General features: G+C 54.5%; 1 protein-coding gene across 1 annotated transcript in view; it reads right to left on the bottom strand.

The window, feature by feature from the left end:
* COL23A1 (collagen type XXIII alpha 1 chain) overlaps positions 1-22,881 on the bottom strand; it is a 359,344-nt gene that overhangs the window by 52,524 nt on the left and 283,939 nt on the right. Inside the window, exons 3-4 of the mRNA XM_037992594.2 lie at positions 17,994-18,038; positions 30-37 (exon numbers count right to left, since the gene is read on the bottom strand). Coding sequence (XP_037848522.1) covers positions 30-37; positions 17,994-18,038 — 53 coding nt within the window. The remainder of the gene's footprint in view (positions 1-29; positions 38-17,993; positions 18,039-22,881) is intronic.

The raw sequence follows: 22,881 nt of genomic DNA, 5'->3' as shown, positions 1-22,881 counted from the left end.
AAGTAGACAGCACAGTCCAGGACACTTACTGGAGGACCTGCAAAACACAAGCAGAGAAGCCACAGTCAGCGCGGAAGGCAGAGTCCCCTCGCCCGTCCTCAGCGCGGCTCCTGGCCACCCCTCCCTGGAAGGCTCTGATGCTGCCGTGGCTGTTTCCTGCCATGGCCTGGAGCTGGGGGCAGAGTAGAAGGAGCACCTTTGCTCTTGGAGAGCCCGGGGTGGTCCCGGGGGTGGTGGTGACAATTCCCACAGGCATGGGTGCAGGCACTCATGTCACCAGGCAGCTTCGGGTTCTGGCGCTGAGTAGGAATCGGAACTTGTTCCTACTTAAAGAACAAGCTCTGGTTCTCCTGAGGGGATGGTTTGTTTCTACTGAGGGGAGACAGGGGGAGCAAACATTTTGGACAGAGAGAATACTGGGAGGAACAGCAAATGGGTGTGGCTGAACAGGCTTTTTGGGGGAGGGGTTCCTGCTGCCCAGACCCAGGGTCAGAAATGCATGAGGAGTAGCAGGGGTTGGGGCTGTGGCTGAGACTTGTCTACCAGATGAGGGCTCACAGAGAACCCTGATGAGGCCCACGGGGGCTTCACCTCACAGCTTGCAAGGCATGTAGCATACCCATTATTGCATTTGACCTTCCCAACCATCTTTCGTGAGAGGTCTGATGAACATCTCCATTGGACAGCGGATAACGCAGAGGCTCACAGAGCCGCGACTTGTGTGGGGCCACATCGTTGATTAGGGGTGGAGTGAGCGCATGCTGGATGGAAGGAGGTCTCCCAACTCTATCAGCCCTAGGCGCTGTGCACTGAGCCACGCCGCTGGCAAACCAGACCCCAAACCTCACTCGAGGTTACACGGGGAGGCAGCACCCGGCAGTCAGTGACCAGCATGATTTATACATCCCAACTATGAGCCAGGAGCCATGGGGGTAACTAACGGGACCAGTAGTGAGTGCAAGAGGCAAGAGCCCTGACTCATGAATGTTGATGAAGCAGACAGATCCCGAAGAGGACATCTACACAGGGAGAAGGCCAGGAAGCTCCAAGCATGGCACAAGGGCCCTGACCCAGGCTGGGCCGAGTCCAGAGGGTGAGAAAAGAGGAGGGAGGAGTGTTGCAGAGATGGACAAGCTCAGAACATGCCAAGATCATGGGCTTTTGAGGAGCCAGGAGAAGTGAAGGCTGCTGCAGTGAGGGAGGGCCAGAGAAGGCAGGGCAGGCCAAGCCTGGGGGTTTGTTTCCAGGTCATGGTCTGGGGGGCTTGGTTCTAAGGGTGAAGGGGAGTCAGTGAAGGGTTCTGCATGGAGGAGTGATGGGGAGGGACAGGAGTGCACCTGGAGATGCGCCGAGGGGTCCCTGTGCAGGTGCTGCTGGGTGAAGGGGGGAACGGAGACTCAGGAGATGTTGGTCAGAGGAGAGATGGGGCTCGCACGGTAGTGGTACATAGAGGACGGAGAGAGATGACAAGGATTTTTGGCTTGAAACACTGATGTACTCATACCCAAGAATGATGACATGGGGGACAGTGGTTTCCCCAAGTCTAGATCAGAGGCAGAGCAGAGCAAGATACTGGCAACCTGGACATCCCATTGAGCTGACTCCTCACTGTCAGCCAATGACCTTGATTCCTGTTTTCCAAAGCAAACAAAAGCTGCCGGATAGGTTCACCATCGCCTTTCCAACACCGGTTGTACACATCTGTGCCCGTACCTGCACCTCAGCCTGCACCTGCATCTGTACCTCCCCCGTGCCTGCACCTGCATCTGCAACTACGCCTATACCTGTACCTGCCTTTCCACCTGCCCCTCCCCCTCCATCTGCTCCTGCACCTGCCCTCCTCTCCATGCCTTCAGGTTAACTCAGAGGAACTGATCCACCTTCAATTAGGCCACTGTCCCCTCTGTATTGCCCAGAGCCTGGGCCCATCCACAGTCCCTCTGGATCTCAGTCACACTTGCCCTCTCCCACAAGTCCTGCCCAACAGCTCTGAAACACGCTCTAATTCCTCGGATGGCAAAGCCATCCCTTGGTTGCACACCCCCTTCTATTTCTGCCCTTCCTCCGCTCTCTCCCTCACAGCAAGAAACAGTGGGAGGCGGCTTCAGAGGGGCAATGAGGTGGGGCAATTGGGTAGGGCCTTGAGCAGAGAGAGGATGTGACCTGGCTCACATTTTAAAGATCCCCCGGTGTGGGGTGGCAGGGGTAGAACCCAGAGGCTACCGCATGCTGCAGAGGAGAGAGGATGGTGGCTCCCAGCTGGTGGTGGCAGTGGAAGTGCTGGACGTGGTTGGGATTGATTCCGACAGCACAGCCAAAGGATTTCCCTAGTTTTGGCTTGAGCAACTGAAAGGATGGGGCTGCCATCAGCAGAGGTGGGGAGATAGTGGTGGGACAGGCTCGGCTGAAGGGGTCAGAAGCTTGGCACACGTGGCACGGCTGGAAGTAAAGAGAAGATCAGGAAGTCCTGGAAGCGAAGTAGAGAAAGTGTCCCAGGAGGGAGCGATCGCCTGTGCACAGGGCAAAGGAACCGCCCTGCAGATGGGTCAGGTAAGAAGACCAGGAACTGGACGCAGCAATGCAGAGGCATATCTGGGGAGTGACAGGAGTGGGGTCTGATGGGAGAGGGTTTCAGAGAGAAAGGGGGTCAGGGATGTGGACAGTGGGTGCTTTTGAGGAGCTCTGCAGCAAAGGCGAGGAAATGAACAGTGGCTTTGTGGGGGTGGGGCTGGCAATGGGTATTTCTTTAGGATGAGCGACATGGCCACACGTTTGTAGGATGTGAGTGGTCCAGCAGAGAGAGAGGATTCGGTGTCGGGGGAGAAGGGGAGATGCCTGGAGCAACGTTCTTGAGGAGGTGAGAAGGGCTGGCTCCTGGTGCTGGCACAGATGGGGGCCTGGACAGTCCATCTGTGGAGACGGCAGGAGGAAGAGTGCCTGGTGCTGCCGGGCATGTGCCATGGAGGTGGGAGTTCAGGCAAGTTCTCTTCTGATCGTGCCAACTCTCCCAGTGAAGCAGGAAGCAAGGCTGTCAGCCTCAGGCGATGATGGAGCAGGAGGCGTTGGGGGACTGAGCGGGAGAGGCTGAACGGGCTGGAGAACGTGGCCTCAGCCAGGCGGCAGAAAGGGCCACGGGGGCCGGGGACACTTCTCTCCAGCTGGGTAATCGGTACACACTGGAGTGGAGCATGTGGAGGGGGCTGGGTTCAGTCTGGGGGTGGGGCTTTTGCTGAGTGAGAACGAGGGAGGAGGGAGCAGCAGGGAGGTCTGGCATGGGGCAGCTGGCAGGATTCCAGCTGGAGGGGTGAGGGGCAAGGGGCTGGGATCCATGGATCTGAAGGCTGGAGGCGGAAGGGTTGTAGGGGTCAGGGAGAGGGAGTGGGCTGGAATTTGTGAACTGAGAATTTGTGGATGCTGCATTTATATTGGGCGAGATCTCGGGAGGGAGAGGTTGTGGTCAGAGGAGGCCAAACCTACCAGAGGAGAGGAGGCCACGGAGTCCAGAGGCCAGGCTGTGTAAGGGGCTTCTATGTGGCTATCAAGATTCATAAGAATTCACCCAGAAGCACTGTGGGAGAGAGGGCTGGTGACCCAGGGGCTGGCACCGACTAGCAATGAGATGGGTGCACCTGGGACCAGAGACGGCTTCAAGAATGACGCCCCATCACCAGCCCCGTCTCCCATTCTGGGGCCAGGGTCATGTTTCTCAAAACGCAGATCTGATCCTGGCACTTCCCTCCTCACCGTCTTGTTCCTAAGACAAAGGCCCAAACCCCATGGTGCCTTCCACCTGGTGATCTGCCTCCCCCAATCGCTACCTAGCTCCCTCCCCAGGGCCTCCACACCTGAACCTCTGGGAACAGCAGGGGGAGATGTGTTATAACCGCTAGTTGCCACGAGAAAATGAAATTGGATCCCTGCCTCAGCACCAACCCGGATGAATTCCAAAAGGATCAACGATTTTACAGGTTAAGAAAACTAGAAAAATCCTAGAAGAAAACGTGGGAATATTCCTTTCTAGCCTTGGAGAGGGCAGGCTTTTCCAACTATGGTTCGTAATCCAGAAGCCACAAAAGACAGGCCTGATCCAACCATATAAACCCAAAAAATGTCCACAAGGCAGAAAGTCTTGGAAGCGAAGTCGAAGGCCAACCTAGGCCAGGCGCGGTGACTCGCGCCTGTAATCCCAGCACTTTGGGAGGCCGAGGCAGGCAGCTCACCTGAGGTCAGGAGTTCAAGATCAGCCTGGACAACATGGTGAAACCCCGTCTTTATTAAAAATACAAAAAACCCCAAACAAAACAAAACAAAAAACCAAAAAACCAATTAGCCGGCTGTGCTGGCGTGTGCTTGTGATCCCAGTTACTCGGGAGGCTGAGGCAGGGCAATTGCTTGAACCTGGGAGGCAGAGGTTGCAGTGAGCCGAGATCACATCACTGCACTCTGGCCTCGGTGACAGAGTGAGACTCTGGCTCAAAAACAAAGCCAACCTAGGAGACATATATCTAACTCAGGTCACAAAGTCTAGATACCTTGACATAAAAACATTCCTACAAGACATCTCTCAAAACACCAGCAACTTAGTAGAAACAATATATCCAAAGATATGAATGAAGAAGTCACAGAACAGAAAATACAAATAGCCTTGAAATATCTGGATTATGAATGAGGATTAACTTTTGTAGCTACAAGTGCTAATCTTCATAATAAAAGAAGCGAAGGTTAGAATTATGATCATATCAGATTAAAAAAATGAAAAAAGTCTCATGACCTACTGTGTGAAGGGCAATGAGGACAGTCACCTTACACATTGGTGAGAGGATAAATTGGAACCTTCTCTCTAGGGAGTGATCTGGCAATACTTAATAAGATTTAAAATGTATGTGCCGATTGCCACAGCAATTATCCTCCTAGAAATGTATTCTGCAGCTATGTTAACACATATGTAAAAGGAGAGGGGTATAAAAACAGTCCTCATCACAGAAGTGTTCAGATAGTAAAAGTATTAGAAATGGCGCAGATGGAACTGATAGAGGATGGTACAGCTGCAAATGGAATACTATGCAGCTGTGAAAAAGGTAATGTTCTGTAAGTTCTGAGATGGAACGATCTCCAGGGTGTATTGCTGCATTTTAAAATGGTATAGAATGGCATGTAGTAAAAATGATCTGTAGACTTTTGTTCGTATAACCAGGACATCTCTAGGTGTGGGTGCAAGGAAGTGGTCATCAGGGTTGCTTCTGAGTAGGGGGGCTGAATGGCCAGAGGGCAGGAGCAGCAGAGAGACTGACCTCTCACCCTGGGCTCTTTCACACCACTGGATATTTGTGTATGGCTCACGGAGTCAAAAGCGTCAACACACTTGAACCTGACAGTGGTGGGAGAAAGTTGTGTCTTTGTCTGCTCCTCCCAGCTTCTGCTGCCTTTCCTCACACTCATGTCCAAGCTGCCTCCAGGGAAGCTCAGGCTGGGATTATTATTCTGAGAGCCTGAGGTCCTGAGAGCAGAGCCCTGGGGACTGGCGCGAGGTGCAGCCCAGACGAGACGAACGAGGGGCTGTAAGAGTAACCACTGCTCCCTCGCTCAGCACTCATCACACACTGGCGGCTCCATGAATGCGTTCCCCAGACCATCATGTAACCCCTGCTTCAACCTCACTAGGTGCATTTTACAGATGAGGAAACTGAGGCCCAGAAAGGCTGCCATGCCCAGGGTCACGTCCTCTTCTGACCTGGGCAGAGAGAAACTGTTCTGTTAGAAAGAGTTCTAACGTGTACTGAGCTTCCCCTGAGGTCCCCAGGAGGGCGTGTGGTGTGTCTGAGTCACCCGGCTGGTGAGGCGGTAGTCCAGCCAGAGGCAGTCCCGCAGGGCCCTAAACCCATGGCACCATCCATGGTCTCCAGATGGGGTGGCAGAGTGGGAATGGCAGCATTCCAGAGACTGATCTCCTTGCTAGTGGGACAGGCCACATCAAGCTCATCTACAGGACTTTAAAACACACTGCCCACCACTTCTCTTGGGCCCTACTGGCACCATGTCACCAGGCTACCATTGCTTCATGCCAGCACCATAATCACAGCCTCCTAATCTGACTCCTTCTCCTGGGTACCCAACCCCACCAGCCAGAGGGGCATTTAAAAAATGCCCAACTCCTTTCCAGGGCTTCCCGCAGCACCTGGAATGAAACCTCCTGGCCCAGCCTTCCTGCATGGCCCAGTCCTTGCCAGTCTCCAGTGCCCTTGGGCACAGTGCTCTGCTCCACTCTTCCCTCTCAGTGCCCCAAGCTGCCAGCTCCCTTCAGTTCATTCACAGCAGTTATGTTCCTGCAGCCGGCACGGCATGGCTCCATCGCCACTCCCTTGGACAAGCCTTCTACAACGGTGACATCTGAAGATGTCAAAGACAAGGTCGGGCGCAGTGGCTCACGCCTGTAATCCCAGCACTTTGGGAGGCCGAGGAGGGTGGATCACCTGAGGTCAGGAGTTTGAGACCAGCCTGGCCAACATGGCGAAAACCCATCTATACTAAAACTACAAATATTAGCTGGGTGTGGTGGTGGGCACCTGTAATCCCAGCCACTCAGGAGGCTGGGGCAGGAGAATCGCTTGAACCTGGGAGGCAGATGTTGCAGTAAGCCAAGATCAGGCCACTGCATTCCAGTCTGGGCAACAGAGTGAGACTCCATCTCAAAAACACAGAAACAAAAAACAGAGATGCCAAAGACAAAGAAGTCTCCCACCCTCCCCGCACTGGTTTCTGTCATCTTTCCCTGGTTATTTCCTTCCATGCGTTTGTTGCAATCGGTAGTGATGATTTACTTGTGGGGCGGGGACTGTTTCTGTCAGTCTCCAGCAAGGCACTTCCCTGAGACGGACCACATCTGCCCAGTTCCTGCTGTCTCCTTGCTGCCCAGATGGGAGCTGGGCAGGCACAAGCACTTAGCCAGCACCTGCTGAATGGATGAGGGCCGAAAAGGGCAAGAGCGCCTGGACGCCATCGCATTTTCGGAGCCCTCTGCACTTGACCTCATGTACTAGGTCTGTGCTGTGGCTGCCACAGCCTCTGGAGATGGACTGTACGGCCTGAAGCAAGCTGGGCATCCAAGAGTGATGGATGAGACAGAGGGGCTGGTCCAGGCCAGCCAGGGGTTCCTGCTTAGAAAGTGAGCTGGCTGCAGGGCTTCCAGTTGACCACAGGTGGTGCCCCGAGGCCCAGCCCTTCCGTGCACGGCCTTCAAACGCATGTTCCAAGCATAGGATGGTTCCACTGACTTTGCTGTCATGAATGTGGCAGCCACTCAGTAAGAGCCAGATGACCTGGGAAACAGGTGAAAGCACCTGATGGAGTGGAGGGTTTGATGACTCTGGGGCCTCTTGGGCTGAATGGATGTGGCCCAAGAGAGTTCCTCAAACTGGGAAACTTGCCCACTCACACCCTGGGGTTAGGAGCAGGTGGGCAAGCTGCTTGCTGTGTTACCAGGTAAGCAGAGGTGCGTGGTGGTCTTGGGAGCCCCCGATGCCCACCTTCAGCTCTCAGCCCCTCTGGGAACAATCATGTCTCCAGTGTTTCCCAAAGGGCGTGTCCAGTCTTCCTGAAACGCAAACCAAGAGGAGTATTTCCCACAGCCTGGCAGGGGCCAGGCCTACACACCAGGAGGTAAGGGCTGGCTTCAGTGGCCTGAGGCTGCCAGGGTCACTGTCCCTGATCCCAGCCCCACACCTGCTTCTCTCTGTTGCCCCTGGACTCCTAACCTCCCCTCTGCCTGTGACCTGCTCTCCCTGGTCCTGATTGAGCCTCTCTTCCTTTCCCATTCAGCCAGCTCAGGTAAGATGCCGCACCCTGGCTCCCAGCTCTCAAAAGCCTGAACCCATTCCCAGAATAAAGACAACAACCTTTAGGGACTTTCCCCCAAAGGAGCAGAGTGGGCCAGGCTAGTCTCGAACTCCTGACCTCAAGTGATTCACCTGCCTTGGCCTTCCAAAGTGCTAGGATTACAGGTGTGAGCCACCATGCCTGGCCTCATTTTCTAGTTGTTAAGATGGGAAGTTAGCCTGTTGATTTGACTATAAAATCCTTACAATAAAACATAGGAATAAATCTTCACGGTCTTGAGTTGGGTAATTGATTCTTAGATATAACACCAAAAGCACAAGTACAAAAGAAAAAACTGATAGATTGGACTTCACCAAAATTAAACTGGGGAAAAATGAAATTATACTTGTATCTCAAACCAAATGTAAAAAATCAATTCCATATAGATCAAGGATTCAAATGTAAAAAGTAAACATTCAGAAAAAATATGAAAGAATATCTTTTTTCACTCAAGGTTGGGAACATTTATTTTTTCTTTAACTTTTAAGTCCAGGGGTACATGTGCCAGATGTGGATTCTTTAGAATGTTCTATGCATGAGATCACGTCATCTGCAAATAGAGATCGTTTTACTTCTTTTCCCATATGAATGTCTTTAAGGTCTCCTTTTTGCTTAATTGTCCCGATTAAAACCTTCAACACAAAGTTAAATAGTAGTAGCAGAGGAGTGAACATCCTTGTCATGTTCCTGATATCGGGGTAAATCGTTCAGTCTTTCACCATTAAGTATGCTATTAGTTAGCTGTGGGTTTTTCATCGATGCCCTTTATCAAGTTGAGGAAGTTTGTTTTTAAATTCTTGATTTGTTGAGTAGATATTTACTTATTTATTTATTTATTTATTTAATGATGGAGTCTCGCTCTGTCACCCAGGCTGGAGTACAATGGCGCGATCTCAGTTCACCGCAACCTTTGCCTCCCAGGTTCAAGCGATTCTCCTGCCTTGTCCTCCCGAGTAGCTGTGACTACAGGCATGCACCATCACACCCAGCTAATTTTTGTATTCTTAGTACAGATGGGGTTTCACCACGTTGGCCAGGCTGGTCTCGAACTCTTGACCTCAAGTGATTTGCCCGCCTTGGCCTCCCAAAGTGCTGGGATTACAAAGTGAGCCATTGTGCCTGGCCTGAGTCGGTTTTTGTAAATAATGACAAGTTGTGGATTTCATCAAATGCTTTATCTGCATTTACTGAGACGATCATGTGGTTTTTATCTCTTATTCAATAATATGATGTACTGCATTGATTGATTTTGGATGTTAAACCAACATTGCATTTTTGCGTTAAATCCCACTCGGTTTATAACCCTTTTGCTGGATTCCTTTGCTTGTACTGTTGAGGATTTTTATGTCTGCGTTCATAAAAGGCATTGGTCTATAGTTTCTTTTTTTGTGATGCCTTTGTCTAGTTTTGGTATCAGAGTTAATCTTGCTTCAGAACGAGCTGAGAAGTGTTCTCTCCATTTCTATTTTTTAAAGGGTTTGTGAAAGATTGTTATTAATTCTTCAAGTGTTTGTTAGAATTCATCAGTGAAGCCATCTGATTCTGGGCTTTTCTTTGTAGAAGTTTTTTGATCACTGATTGAATCTTTCTCTTTGTTACAGGTCTATTCAGATTTTTCACTTCTTGAGTTAGTTTTGGCAGTTGTGTCTTTCCAGGAATGTGTCCATTTCGCCTATGTTATCTAATTTGTAGGCATACAATCGTTAGAAGTGTTTCCTTTTAATCCTTTTCATTTTTTTAAGGTTGCTAGTTATATACCTTCTTTCAGCCCTGATCTTGGTAATTTGAGACTCCACTGTTTTTCTTAGTCAGTCTAGTTAAAGGTTTGTCAGTTTTGTTGATCTTCTCAAAGCATCAACTTCTGGTTATGCTGATTTTCTCTACTGTTTTTCTATTTTCCATTTCATTTCTTTTCACCCTGATTTTATGATTTTCTTTCTTTTGCTTGCTTTGGGTTAAGTTTGCTCTTATTTTTCTAGTTTATTTTTATTTGAGACCAAGACTGGCTTTGTCGCCCAGGCTGGAGTGCAGTGGCACGATCTCAGTTTACTGCAACCTCTGCCTCCTGGGTTCAAGCAATTCTCCTGCCTCAGCCTCCCAAGTAGCTGAAATTACAGGCACGCACTACCACACCAAGCTAATTTTTGTATTATTAGTAGAGAGGGGGCTTCATCATGTTGACCAGGTTGGTCTAGAACTCCTGACCTCAGATGATCTGCCCGCCTTGGTCTCCCAAAGTGCTGGGATTGCAGGCATGAGCCACTGTACCTGGCTACTCTCCTTCAATTTTCTTTTCTTTTCTGAGACAGAGTCTCGCTCTGTCGCCCAGGCTGGAATGCAGTGGCATGATCTTGGCTCACTGCAACCTCCGCCCCTCCAGGTTTAAGCAATTCTCTGCCTCAGACTGCACAGTAGCTGGGATTACAGGCGTGTGAATGCCACCATGCCTGGCTAATTTTTTGTATTTTTTCTTTTCTTTTCTTTTTTTTTTAGTAGAGATGGGGTTTCACCATCTTGGCCAGGCTGGTCTTGAACTCCTGACCTCGTGATCCACCCGCCTCGGCCTCCCAAAGTGCTGGGATTACAGGCATGAGCCACCGCGCCCGGCCTCAATTTTCAAAGATAGTTTTGCCAGGTACAGATTTCTTTGTTTTTTTTCCTTTTGTCACTTATTGAAAATGTCATCCTACTGCCGCCTTTTGGCTTTCATGGTTTCTGATGAGAAACCAGCCGTTAGTATTATTGAGCATCCCTTTTCTGTGATATGCTATTTCTTTTTTTCTTTCTTTCTTTTTTTTTTTTGGTAGAGTGATATGCTATTTCTCTGATGATGCTTTCAGTATTTTTTTTTTTTGAGACAGAGTCTCACTGTGTTGTCCAGGCTGGAGTGCAGTGGCATGATCTTGGGTAACTGTAACCTCCGCCTCCCAGGTTCAAGAGATTCTTGTGCCTCAGCCTCCTGAGTAGCTGGGACTACAGGCACGTGCCACCACACCTGGCTAACTTTTGTATTTTTTTTTTTTTTCTTTTTTTTTTGTAGTAGAGACGGGATTTCACCATGTTGGCCAGGCTGGTCTTGAACTCCTGACCTCATGTGATCCTCCTGTCTTGGCCTCCCAAAGTGCTGGGATTACAGGTGTGAACCACCATGCCTTGCCAAGATTCACTTTTTTTTTTTTTTTTTTTTTGGCTTTTAGCAGTGCAACTATGATGCGCTTAGGTATGTATCTCTTTGAGTTTATCATCCTTGGAGTTCGTTGAGCTTAGATGAGTAGATTCATGGTTTTCTTTAAAATTAAGAAGATTTGGCCATTTTTTTCAAATATTCCTTTGTTTCTTTCTCTCTCTTCTCTCCTTCTGGGACTACCATTATGTGTATGTTGGGACACTTGATAGTGTCTTTGAGGCTCTGTTCATTTTCCTTCATTCTTTTTTCCTTCTGTTCCTTAGGCTGGATGATATCAACTGACCTATGTGCAAGTTCTGATTCTTTCTTCTGTTGGCCCAAATCTACTGTTGAAGCCCTCTACTGAATTTTCATTTCAGTTATGCTACTTTGTGAGACTGGGGCTCTAAGACAGGTTTTTAATGGACACATACAGAGCCCTGCACATGCATGTGCCTTCCACATACCCAAGAATAAGCTGGAGCTTTTCAAAGCTCCTCTGAACATCTCACTCCCCATATTTTTATTTTAAGTTTTCTTTTCTTTTCTTTTCTTTTTTGAGACGGAGTCTCGCTCTGTCGCCCAGGCTGGAGTGCAGTGGCATGATCTTGGCTCACTGCAAGTTTCGCCTCCTGGGCTCAAGCAATCCTCCTGCCTCAGTCTCCCGAGTAGCTGGGACTACAGGTGCCGCCACCACACCCGGCTAATTTTTTGTATTTTTAGTAGAGACGGGGTTTCACCATGTCAGCCAGGATGGTCTCGATCTCCTGACCTCGTGATCCACCCACCTCGGCCTCCCAAAGTGCTGGGATTACAGGCGTGAGTCACTGCGCCTGGCCTATTTTAAGTTTTCAAGTCATCCACTGGTGTTATCACCTCGAGCAGCTTCAATGGTCAACAATTGCTGCTGATTATTTTTGTTAAGCACGCTGGGGACAGGGCTCTTCCTTCTGAGCACGCTGTGCATAGGCCACCTAAAGACAAGCCTTGAGTATGGTACTTTTCCATGGAGCTGCCTGACAAGTCAAATAGTGACAACTCTCTGGGGATGGGCATTTGCAAGCTTCCAACCTGTTCTGCTTCCTCCAGCGGTTGCTAGTTTTCACAAACAAGTACGTGGTTGTGACATTGCTGGGTTTTGTGTGTGTGTGTGTGTGTTTTGCTTGTTTGTTTTTTGAGACAGAGTCTAGCTCTGTTGCCCAGGCTGCAGCACAGTGGCACAATCTCAGCTCACTGCAACCTCTGCCTCCTGTGTGCAAGCGATTCTTGTGCCTCAGCCTCTGAGTAGCTGGGACTACAGGTATGTACCACCATGCCTGGCTAATTTTTATATTTTTAGTAGGGATGGGGTTTCATCATGTTGGCCAGGCTGGTCTCAAACTCCTGGCCTCAAGCAATCCACCTGCCTCGGCCTCCCAAAGTGCTGGGGTTACAGGTGTGCACCATGCACAGTTTTTAAAGCTGTTTTTGAAGGCTACTGTGGAGCTTGAGAGAGAACATTAAAATGCTACAAATCTCACTGTCGTTATTAATAGTAAGATTCAGATATTTCCTGAATAAACATTTCTTGGGCTGCTGCAAAACTTTTGTTCGTTTCCAGAGTTCTGAAAAGGTCAGTCTTCTCCATTGTTTTTGCTCCTTTATGGAGGAGATCTTCAGAGTTCCTCACTTCACCATTCCAGAAGTGCTTCTTCCACTGGATTTTTAGAAAGAGTTTCTTGGGGACAGGGCAGATAAAAGACCCTAGCATGGAAAGCGCCAATGCAAGGCTAGCAGCTGTGGAGAGCTGGCAGTGCCTCCATTTGTCTCTGTAGGTTTGTGTAGGCACTGGCCAAGCAGTCTCCTAACTGTGTTCTTCATTTGTCCGCAAGGCCCTCTTTCTCTCTCCCTTCTCTCCTCCTTCCCATCAATAAGCATTTATGGACCATCTCCTGAGTGCGGGCCTAGCCCAGCCCCTGCCCTGAGGAGCCCATGCTTCGGTGGAGAAGCAGGATAACTCTGCAGACCAGGCCACCGCCCCAGGTGTGGGAAGCGCTGAGATGGAGGGAGGTATCTAGGGCTGTGGGAGTAGGGGAGAGTGACGGACACTCTTGAGGATAGGAGGGTCTGGGAGGAGAGAGGATCCTGCCCAAGGCCCTTAGAAAGAAAGGGGACCCCAGAGTGCAGGCGCAGTTCTGGGATTCTCCAGCTAAGAAGCCAGCCAGGGAAAGGTGGGAAATCCATTCCATTTCAGATAGAGACATAGAAACACTGCAGGACTGTGGAGCTCCTACTCGGAGCTAGGGAGGCCCCTGCCCTGAAGGCAGGCAGGATCACCCTATCTGCAGGTCTGCAGCAGCCTCAGGAAGGCATCCCAGCCAGGCACTGCCCTACCTGACAAAAACAGCCTTTCTCTGCGGGTGCGGGGGCTCATGCCTACAATCCCAGCACTTTGGAAGGCCAAGGCGGGCGGATCACCTAAGGCCAGGAGTTCGAGACCCGCCTGGCCAACATGGTGAAATCCCGCCATCTCTACTAAAAATATAAAAATTAGCCAGGCATGGTGACGCATGCCTGTAATCCAGCTACTCAGGTGGCTGAGGCATGAGAATCACTTGGATCTGGGAAGCAGAGGCTGCTGTGAGCTGAGATTGTGCCACTGCACTCCAGCCTGAGTGACCCAGCGACTCTGTCTCCAAAAAAAAAAAAAAAAAAAAGCCTTTCTCCCAAGGGACACAGGAAAAAGGCCTCTTTATACAGGGGAAGGCAAGAAAGCCAGGATGTGCATAGGTGTGTAACTATCTAGAAATAAACTCAAGGCCCAGCCAGGCTAATCAGAGAGGCACATCTGTTCTGTGCAGCTCACTGTTTTTGGATAGGCAGACGATCGGGACACCACAGAGGAAAAACAACGACGGGGAGGGATCCCGCCCACCCCTTGGCCAGCAGCTGGCCTCTGGCAAGGTACTGTACCCCTTGGAGCCTCAGTTTCCTCATCAGCAAGTAGGTATAATAACATATTCTTATCCTGCAGTGCTCTGAGGATTGCACGAGATAAAGGACTTGAAAGAGCCCAGCACAGGGCCAGGGGCCCAGTGAGTCTGTCTTTCCTTGACTTTGAGGTTGTTTTAAAGTTGAGTCATAAGTTAAATGGAGTTTGAAGTAAGCCGAATAATATCATACTTTGCCCTAAAAAAGTGACTCTGTGTTCCTCATCTCCTTCCAAAAATCACGTCAGGAACTTATAATAAAAGGCAATAAAACCTTTTACGAGGGTGAAAATAAGAACGGAGTAATAAAGTGTGTATTTGGCAGGGTCTGGGGAGATTACACACAGAAGCTAAAGGGAGCTCCAGCTACTGAATGCAAAACAGGCTTCAGCTTCCAGAACTCAAGGCAGAGAGAGACACGAAGGGTGCTTCCTGCCGGTGAGCGCTAAGGAGTGTGTCTGGAGGGCCTCTGTGTAAGGAACTCGACCCTGCAAACCCAGTGGAACGAGGAGGCAGAAAGCCTGTGCCCAGCTCCAGGGAGTCGAGTCTGAGGCCTGGAGAAACCTGCCACTGCCTCCTCTTGGGTCCAGTCAGCCTGGGGTCCTCCTGGTGGTGAGCTGGCCTGGCTTCGTCCCCACGCCCACCTTGTGAAGTTGCTTAGGGGCGGGGCATTCACTCATTCGCTGTTCCCTGCATTTACATGCCTGGGGGCTGCCTCTGCTTAGTGCCCGGCGACACCTCTTGGACAAAACAGTTAGAGATGTTTTTGGAGGAGATGCTTGAGCTGGGCTTGAAGGACAAAGGGTAATGATCTTGGGGTGGGAGTCCAGGTAGAGGAGATGTTCTGGGTGCAGGAAGACGTAAGAGTGAAGGCTCAGAAACTGGAGGGCCCTGGACATCCATGGTGAGGCTGGAGGTGGGGGCATGGCGTCGGGGGTGATGAGAGCTGCAGGAGGCCACGGCGGTGAGAACAGAGAAGAGGGCACGGGTCCAAGCCATGGCGGAGAAGGCTTACGGGGACTTGGCGTGGGCAGGGAAGGGATCGAGGATGGAGCCAGGTGTCTACTCGGGGAAGCAGGTGGCTAGATGCCTCCTCCCTGCGATGGGGAAGCCCAGGGAAGAAAGCTGGGGGAGATGCTGGCTTCAGCAAGGCAATGTCCAACCTCGGGGACCCAGTGGGGAGGATGTGGCTGGAGGCAGGGAGAGGACATGGTCAGTGTCACAGGAGTGGGAGACTATGGGAGAGAGGAGAGGAGAGGGCCAGGGAAGATTCATTCACAGGGCAGGTGGGTCCTGTGAGAATGGCAAAGGAGCCAGGGTCACAGACGAGGGGGAAGCGTAGCTGAGATACCCGGGACTGCCCGGCATGGGGGAATGGCCAAAGGTGGGGGTCAAGAAAGAGAAAGACAGCAAAGCCTCCGGAGTGGCCATCAGAGGCCAGTGTGACTTTAGCAAAGACGATGTCAGAGGGGCTTAGGGAAGAGTCCCTGGGCGAAGGGGGCAAACTGCTGGGGACGGGCAGGGGAGTTCTGGGTGATGGGGACGGGCAGGGTGGGTTCTGGGTGATGGGGACGGGCGGGGGGGCGTTCTGGGTGATGGGGACGGGCGGGGGGGGTTTCTGGGTGATGGGGGCGGGCAGGTGGGTTCTGGGTGATGGGGACGGGCGGGGGGGTGTTCTGGGTGATGGGGACGGGCGGGGGGGTGTTCTGGGTGATGGGGACGGGCGGGGGGGTTTCTGGGTGATGGGGGCGGGCGGGGGGTTTCTGGGTGATGGGGGCGGGCGGGGGGGGTTCTGGGTGATGGGGACGGGCGGGGGGGTTTCTGGGTGATGGGGATGGGGGGGTTCTGGGTGATGGGGACGGGCGGGGGGGGAGTTCTGGGTGATGGGGGCGGGCGGGGGGGGAGTTCTGGGTGATGGGGGCGGGCGGGGGGGCTTCTGGGTGATGGGGACGGGCGGGGGGGCTTCTGGGTGATGGGGACGGGCGGGGGGGCTTCTGGGTGATGGGGACGGGCGGGGGGGGAGTTCTGGGTGATGGGGGCGGACGGGGGGGTTCTGGGTGATGGGGGCGGGCAGGGGGGGAGTTCTGGGTGATGGGGGTGGGCGGGGGGGTGTTCTGGGTGATGGGGACGGGCGGGGGGGTGTTCTGGGTGATGGGGACGGGCGGGGGGGTGTTCTGGGTGATGGGGACGGGCGGGGGGGTTTCTGGGTGATGGGGACGGGCGGGGGGGAGTTCTGGGTGATGGGGGCGGGCGGAGGGGGTTCTGGGTGATGGGGGCGGGCGGGGGGGGTTCTGGGTGATGGGGACGGGCGGGGGGGGTTCTGGGTGATGGGGACGGGCGGGGGGGTTCTGGGTGATGGGGACGGGCGGGGGGGTTCTGGGTGATGGGGACGGGCGGGGGGGGTTCTGGGTGATGGGGACGGGCGGGGGGAGTTCTGGGTGATGGGGACGGGCAGGGGGGGAGTTCTGGGTGATGGGGGCGGGCGGGGGGGAGTTCTGGGTGATGGGGGCGGGCGGGGGGGTGTTCTGGGTGATGGGGACGGGTGGGGGGGTTTCTGGGTGATGGGGACGGGTGGGGGGGTTTCTGGGTGATGGGGACGGGCGGGGGGTGTTCTGGGTGATGGGGACGGGCGGGGGGTGTTCTGGGTGATGGGGGCGGGCGGGGGGGTAGTTCTGGGTGATGGGGACGGGCGGGGGGGTGTTCTGGGTGATGGGGACGGGCGGGGGGGGTTCTGGGTGATGGGGACGGGCGGGGGGTGTTCTGGGTGATGGGGGCGGGCGGGGGGGTTCTGGGTGATGGGGACGGGCGGGGGGGGTTCTGGGTGATGGGGACGGGCGGGGGGGTTCTGGGTGATGGGGACGGGCGGGGGGGGTTCTGGGTGATGGGGACGGGCGGGGGGGGTTCTGGGTGATGGGGACGGGCGGGGGGAGTTCTGGGTGATGGGGACGGGCAGGGGGGGAGTTCTGGGTGATGGGGGCGGGCGGGGGGAAGTTCTGGGTGATGGGGGCGGGCGGGGGGGTGTTCTGGGTGATGGGGACGGGTGGGGGGGTTTCTGGGTGATGGGGACGGGTGGGGGGGTTTCTGGGTGATGGGGACGGGCGGGGGGTGTTCTGGGTGATGGGGACGGGCGGGGGGTGTTCTGGGTGATGGGGGCGGGCGGGGGGGTAGTTCTGGGTGATGGGGGCGGGCGGGGGGGGGAGTTCTGGGTGATGGGGGTGGGCGGGGGGGAGTTCTGGGTGATGGGGACGGGCAGGGGGGGAGTTCTGGGTGATGGGGACGGGCAGGGGGGGAGTTCTGGGTGATGGGGGCGGGCGGGGGGGAGTTCTGGGTGATGGGGGCGGGCGGGGGGGTTCTGGGTGATGGGGACGGGTGGCGGGTGTTCTGGGTGATGGGGACGGGCGGGGGGGGTTCTGGGTGATGGGGACGGGCGGGGGGGGTTCTGGGTGATGGGGACGGGCGGGGGGGTTCTGGGTGAAGCAGAGACAGCAGGAAGGAAGGGTGGCGAATACAGGTGCCTCTGCAGACTGCAGGGAAGGGAGGTGGGGGAGTCTCCTCCTGGAGCTCTGCCAAGGAAGGACAGGCCACATCTGGGGAGGGATGAACCCCACAGAAGAACCAGGTTGTGCTGAAGGACCCATGGGGGAGGTCGTGGCTGGCAGAGTCATCACCTTCTGCCTCAGAGAAGGGGGCTGCTCTGGAGTGGGAGACTAGGGGCCAAAGTGTTCAAGGCCAACAATGAGATTCAGGGGATGGCTGGGGGAGAGGCGACAGTCCTGGAACTGTGAATGCCAAGAAGCCCGGGAAAGGCAGTAGTGGGTGCTGTGGCCTCAGGAAACAGCGGCTGGACTTGGAAGGGGGAGGAGCACCTGCCCAGGGCCAAGGCATGAATCAGGGTGGGGAGCAGGTGGTCAGGCCGTGCAGCCAGAGCCTGGGGCCATGGTGGCTTCCAAGCCTTGACTCAGGTGATGAGAAAAGCTGGGACTCACCAGGGTCGCCTCTTCTCCCAGGCTTGCCGCGCCGTCCAGGGGGGCCTAGACAGGAAAACAAGAATGCGTTCACTGAGAACGGAAGCCAGGGGACTTGGCTGCGTGGGGCACGCCCCGTCCACCCACCTGCCTGCTCGCAACAGCTTTCTGCCAGTGGCCTGCCCTAGGGGGTCTGCTGGCTGCAGAGGGGAGATGCGTGGGGAGAAATCCCTTCCTTCTGCCACTATCTCACCTGTTCCGCCAACCCCCCTCCTGAGCTGGCTGCGTCCCTCATGCCCCACGCACCCATTCTGTTACTTAATCATTGGTTCACTTGGTCGTTCCTAAGCCCTCCCTCAATCACAAAGATTCCCACGGGATGCTCCTGAGGCAGACGTGTTTGCAGCTGAGAAACTTCAGACTTAGGAGGAAAGTAAGGGCGGGGTATCTTAGGAAAGCCCCGAGAAATGCTTCTGAACATTCACTAAAGTAAAACAACAAAGCCAACACAACAAAGAGGCCATTGCGGCTGTGCAGCGCTGAAATTCGGTCACCACAGGCGCTACGCAATCCGCCCGCAGTCCTCCGCCACTCGCTGGGACCTCCAGCTCCTCCTTCCCCAGAGCCAGGGAGCTGCTCAGCCGCCTTTGGGGCTTCCCGTGCACATCTGTCCTCCATCCGCGCACTGTAAGCCCTTCTGAATTTATGGTGCAGACCCCGCGACCTCCGCCTCTAGCCTTTTGCCCACGTCAGGCCCTGAGACCAGAGTGATCTCAACGCTGAAGGAGGCGTTTTGGCTCTGGCCGTGGCAGCAGAGGTCTGAGGCCTCCCTCTCCCTCCCCTCACCTCTGTGGCGCTCACTGCCATCATTCCTGGCGCCCCTTCTCGCCCCTGTTTCAGTGAAGTTGGGTGCAGGTACAAGATTGCAATGTGTAAATGGCATTTGATACATCTTGCTCACCCACTGCATGCCAGGCTCTGGGCTGGGCCTGGAGGCAACAGTGGGACAGGCTGCGACCCTATGACAAGGCACTGCCCTTTCCTGCAAAAGCCAACCTCAAACCCCCTCGAGTTTCCAGAACAACCATGAAGGGCATGCAGGAGACTGGCCCCGATCGCGCCTGTGGCAGGATGGAAAAATGAGTGTGTGTGTCTGTGCATGTGTGTCTGTGTGTGTCTCTATGAGTGTCTGTGTGCATGTGAGTGTATGTCTCTGTGTTTCTGTATGTGTCTGTGTATGTAGGTTTGTATCTGTGTGCATGTGAGTATGTGTGTGTGTCTGTGTATGTAGGTTTGTGTCTGTGTGCATGGGAGTGTCTGTGTGTGTCTGTGTGTGTAGGTTTGTGTCTGTGTGCATGGGAGTGTCTGTGTGTGTGTGTTTCTGTGTGTGTCTGTGTGCATGTGAGTGTGTGTGTCGCTGTTTCTGTGTGTGTGTCTGTGTATGTAGGTTTGTGTCTGTGTGCATGTGAGTGTGTGTGTCTGTGTATGCAGGTTGGTGTCTGTGTGTCTCGTGGGAGGTGTTTCCCGACTTTTGTTAAGGGAAGGGGAGGAGGGAGGGCCAGTCTCTGAGAAACAGTGAGAGAGAAGAGATCCCTTCAGGTGGAGAGGGGCCTCCGAGCTACGCTACACGCCAAAAGCTTCGCAGGCCCAGGGCTCAGGCGAGACTGAATTTCTTGCCAGCTTCATGGACCGGAGACTTGAGGTGAGGACGGTTAAACCAAATTTAAAAACGAAAAACATGTTACTTCTTGCTTCCCTGTGTTTTAAGGGCAAAAACGCATGCCAGGGACGTAGCCCTTGGTTTCTCCCATCCTGGACACAGACCCTGAATTTGGGGTTTATGCTGGAATTGCCAGGGGCTGTGTGGAGCTGGCAAGGCCAGGATTCCGGGACCCCCAGAACAGACAACAGCTCCTTATACTGTGTGGGTTTATAGCTTATGAGGCATCTCCAGGCCCACGCTCTCGGCCGAGGCCTGCGACACCCACACTGTACGGCCAATTACCTTCCTATCTCCACGTGCTTGTCCCACCAGCATCTCAGACCCGTTGTGGCCGAAACACCTGCCTTGATCTCCTCCCCAGTGAGTGGCCTGTGCGGGGCTGATGGTGCCTGGGAACTTCCGGAGCCAGTCACACCGGATGACTGGCCCTGGGTATTAACTAAGCCCCAGGTTTGGGGGGCAGGTCAGCACCCTCGGTGGGGGGGCCTTTCCTCCTCTCTTGGCCTGTTTTCAATGAGAGCGATGTGTGGGAATGGGAACCCCTCAGGACACGCAGCACCGTGTTCCTCTGGCTGTAGGAGGAAGAAGGCCCAGTGGCCACCCACAAAGCTTCAGGGCTCTTGCCAGGCCTCAGGTTGTGCTCAGCTCAGTGAAGCTGCTGGCTCCGGGCCCCAGCAGCAGGAAAGGGGCCATGAGTGGGGGAAGAAGCCAGACTGCTAGATCCAAGGCAAGGCAGCACTGTGCTTTCCTGATGGGCACCACTGGTGCGACCAGGAAGTTCTCCGTCTGGGTAACTGAAGCCAGATGAGGACATTTGCCTGCGTCGGGGTGGCTGAACTAATGGATTTGTCTGGTGGCTCTCCTGGGTGGCACGGTTAGGCACTGGGTGGCACGGTTAGGCACAGGCCGATGGGGAGGGATGCTGGCAGGGTGGGCAGCTGCCCAGGCAGGGTAGGGGGCCTGCCTCCCAGCGTCACTGGGCGGTGCTCCCTGCAGGCCTGGAGCTGGGCAGGACTGGGGCGTTGCTGGGCATGCCAGGCCTATGAGCTGCTGGCCAGGCTGGATGCGACCCTGACTGAAAGGGTCCTCGTGGAGGGAGAGAATGAAGCTGGTCGTGCACACTCCTGAGGGCTGATCCTAACCAGGCACAGTGCTGGGGGCGCCATGTGGCCAACCCGCAGGTGAACAAGCGGTCTACCCTTCATTCTGAGCTCTGGACCTGAATGTCCAACTCCACGGGGAGGCACCACTTCCAAACCCAAACTCACCTCCCAACTTCCCACACACCCCCCGCCTCCCTTGTTACTTAAGTGCAGGTCTCAGCAGCACCCAAGCAGCCAAGCCAGAGACCCCCCTGGGCATCATCCTGCCCCAGCCCCCAACCTGGGCCCCTTCCTTCTCGGCATCAGGCAAACGCTGCCCCTGCGCTCGGTCCCCTACTCTGTCACTCGCCCTTTCTGCTGTGCTCGATTCTCCCTCCTGGCACAAAGGAGCTCCTGCAGTAGGCACTCTGCATCTCAGGTAGCTCTGTGTCCCCAACTCCCACCACAGGACAGGACCAAGTGATGTGTGTTCAGGGGAGGAAGGAGAGAGAGAGGGAAGGAGGGAGGGAGGGGACAGGCAGGGAGGCCTCAGGTCTCCTCACTGCTTCTGGGATTTTCCGGAAAAGACTGCAAGGCCAGCAAGCTCCAGGGCTTAGGAGAGACACAGGGCCGCCTGGTCTGATGTGCACGTGCCAGTGAGATAGGCAGTGCCTTCCACCCTTCCTTTCCCGGACCGCGAGAAGACAGGCGGTGAGGCCCTGGGAGAGGGTGCGTGTGCTGGAGCTGGGCTTCCTGCTGACCGTGGGCTCCCACGCTGCTGCTTTCACCAACAGGGAGGCCAGGCGGGCTTGAACACTGGACTGCAGGAGCCGCAGGAGTGGGGGCAGGACGGACAGCCTTTCCTGAGTCTCTGGACTGTCAGGTGCTGGGAGCCCACCACGGGCAGTGACCTGGGTTCAGCATCTACAGGGTGCCAAGCCAGCTGCTCACCCAGTGAGCATGAACTTGCGACCCTTTTCCTCCAGGACCCCCTGTGCCCACCCAGCAGGCTCACCTTCTGCCTTGCCAGTTCTCTGAGGAAGGTGCTAGTGTTCCCTGTACAGATGAGAACTCTGGGGTAAGCCAGGTGAAGGGACCTGCCTAACGCTGTGTTGCTAGAGCTTCCTGGATGCCTTCATAGTCTGTGGCTCCCAAGTGCAAGGACAGTTGTGCCCCACATGCTGAGCCACCGGGCAGGTGGCCTTGGTGACGAGGGAGGCCATTCCCCTGGGGCTGTGGTCCCTTTGCCGGGGCTGGCTGTGCCCCAGGGCATCCGGGCCTGGTGTGCAGGAGATTGCCCCACCCCCTGGAAGAGCAGGGCCAGCTTGGCTGCAGCTAAGACCCGGCTCCAACAAGCAAAACCACGCCTGTGGCCAGCTGATTGGCCCGAGTTTTCCCTTGTTTCTTGTTTTTCTTCTTTTCTACAAGTAGAAGAAACTTTCCTCCTGCTGCCTGAGACTCACATGCTCAGGAAGGCACTGGGAGTCTGTCTTGATTGATCTGCTCATGTGGAGAAGAGGAAACTGAGGCTGCAAGGGATACAATGGGTCTTGCCTAAGGATGCTGCTGGAAAACTTGCCCCAGCTGGAGGGTCTAGCGCTGAAGACCACCTTGGGCTGGGAGAAGGCCATTGTCCCCCACTCTGCGTGGGACCCACACAGCTCTGAGCTGGGGCTGGCTGCTGGGGAATGACGGTATTTCACCGTGGGTGCCACCACAGTGGCATTTGCAAAACTTCCTTTCAGAGGCTGGGGCGAGGGGTGTGCCAGAGCAGGAGGGGAAGAACCCGACTGGTGGGGAAGCTGTGTCTTCTGAGCAACTGGCTCAAGCTCATTGAACCTTAGGGTTTCCGACTCAGGAGGACAGAGGTTTGCGAGTGGTGGCAACTAGCCCTGCCTTGTCGAATCATGAACCAGACGAGCTGGCAGCAGACGTACCAGCCTGGGGTACAAATGGGGTGCTTCTTTGGGACCCCAAGCTACAGGGGCCTCTGGGCCATTACAATGCAGGGTTTTAATCTAAGTGGGTTCTTTTCTTTGTGTGTGTGTGTGTGTGTGTGTGTGTGTGTGTCGGGCTCTCACTCTGTTGCCCAGGCTATAGTGGC

The sequence above is a fragment of the Chlorocebus sabaeus genome, chromosome 23, assembly GCF_047675955.1.
Source record: "Chlorocebus sabaeus isolate Y175 chromosome 23, mChlSab1.0.hap1, whole genome shotgun sequence".
Lineage (NCBI taxonomy): Eukaryota > Metazoa > Chordata > Mammalia > Primates > Cercopithecidae > Chlorocebus > Chlorocebus sabaeus.
This window is presented reverse-complemented; position numbering and strand designations above follow the sequence as displayed.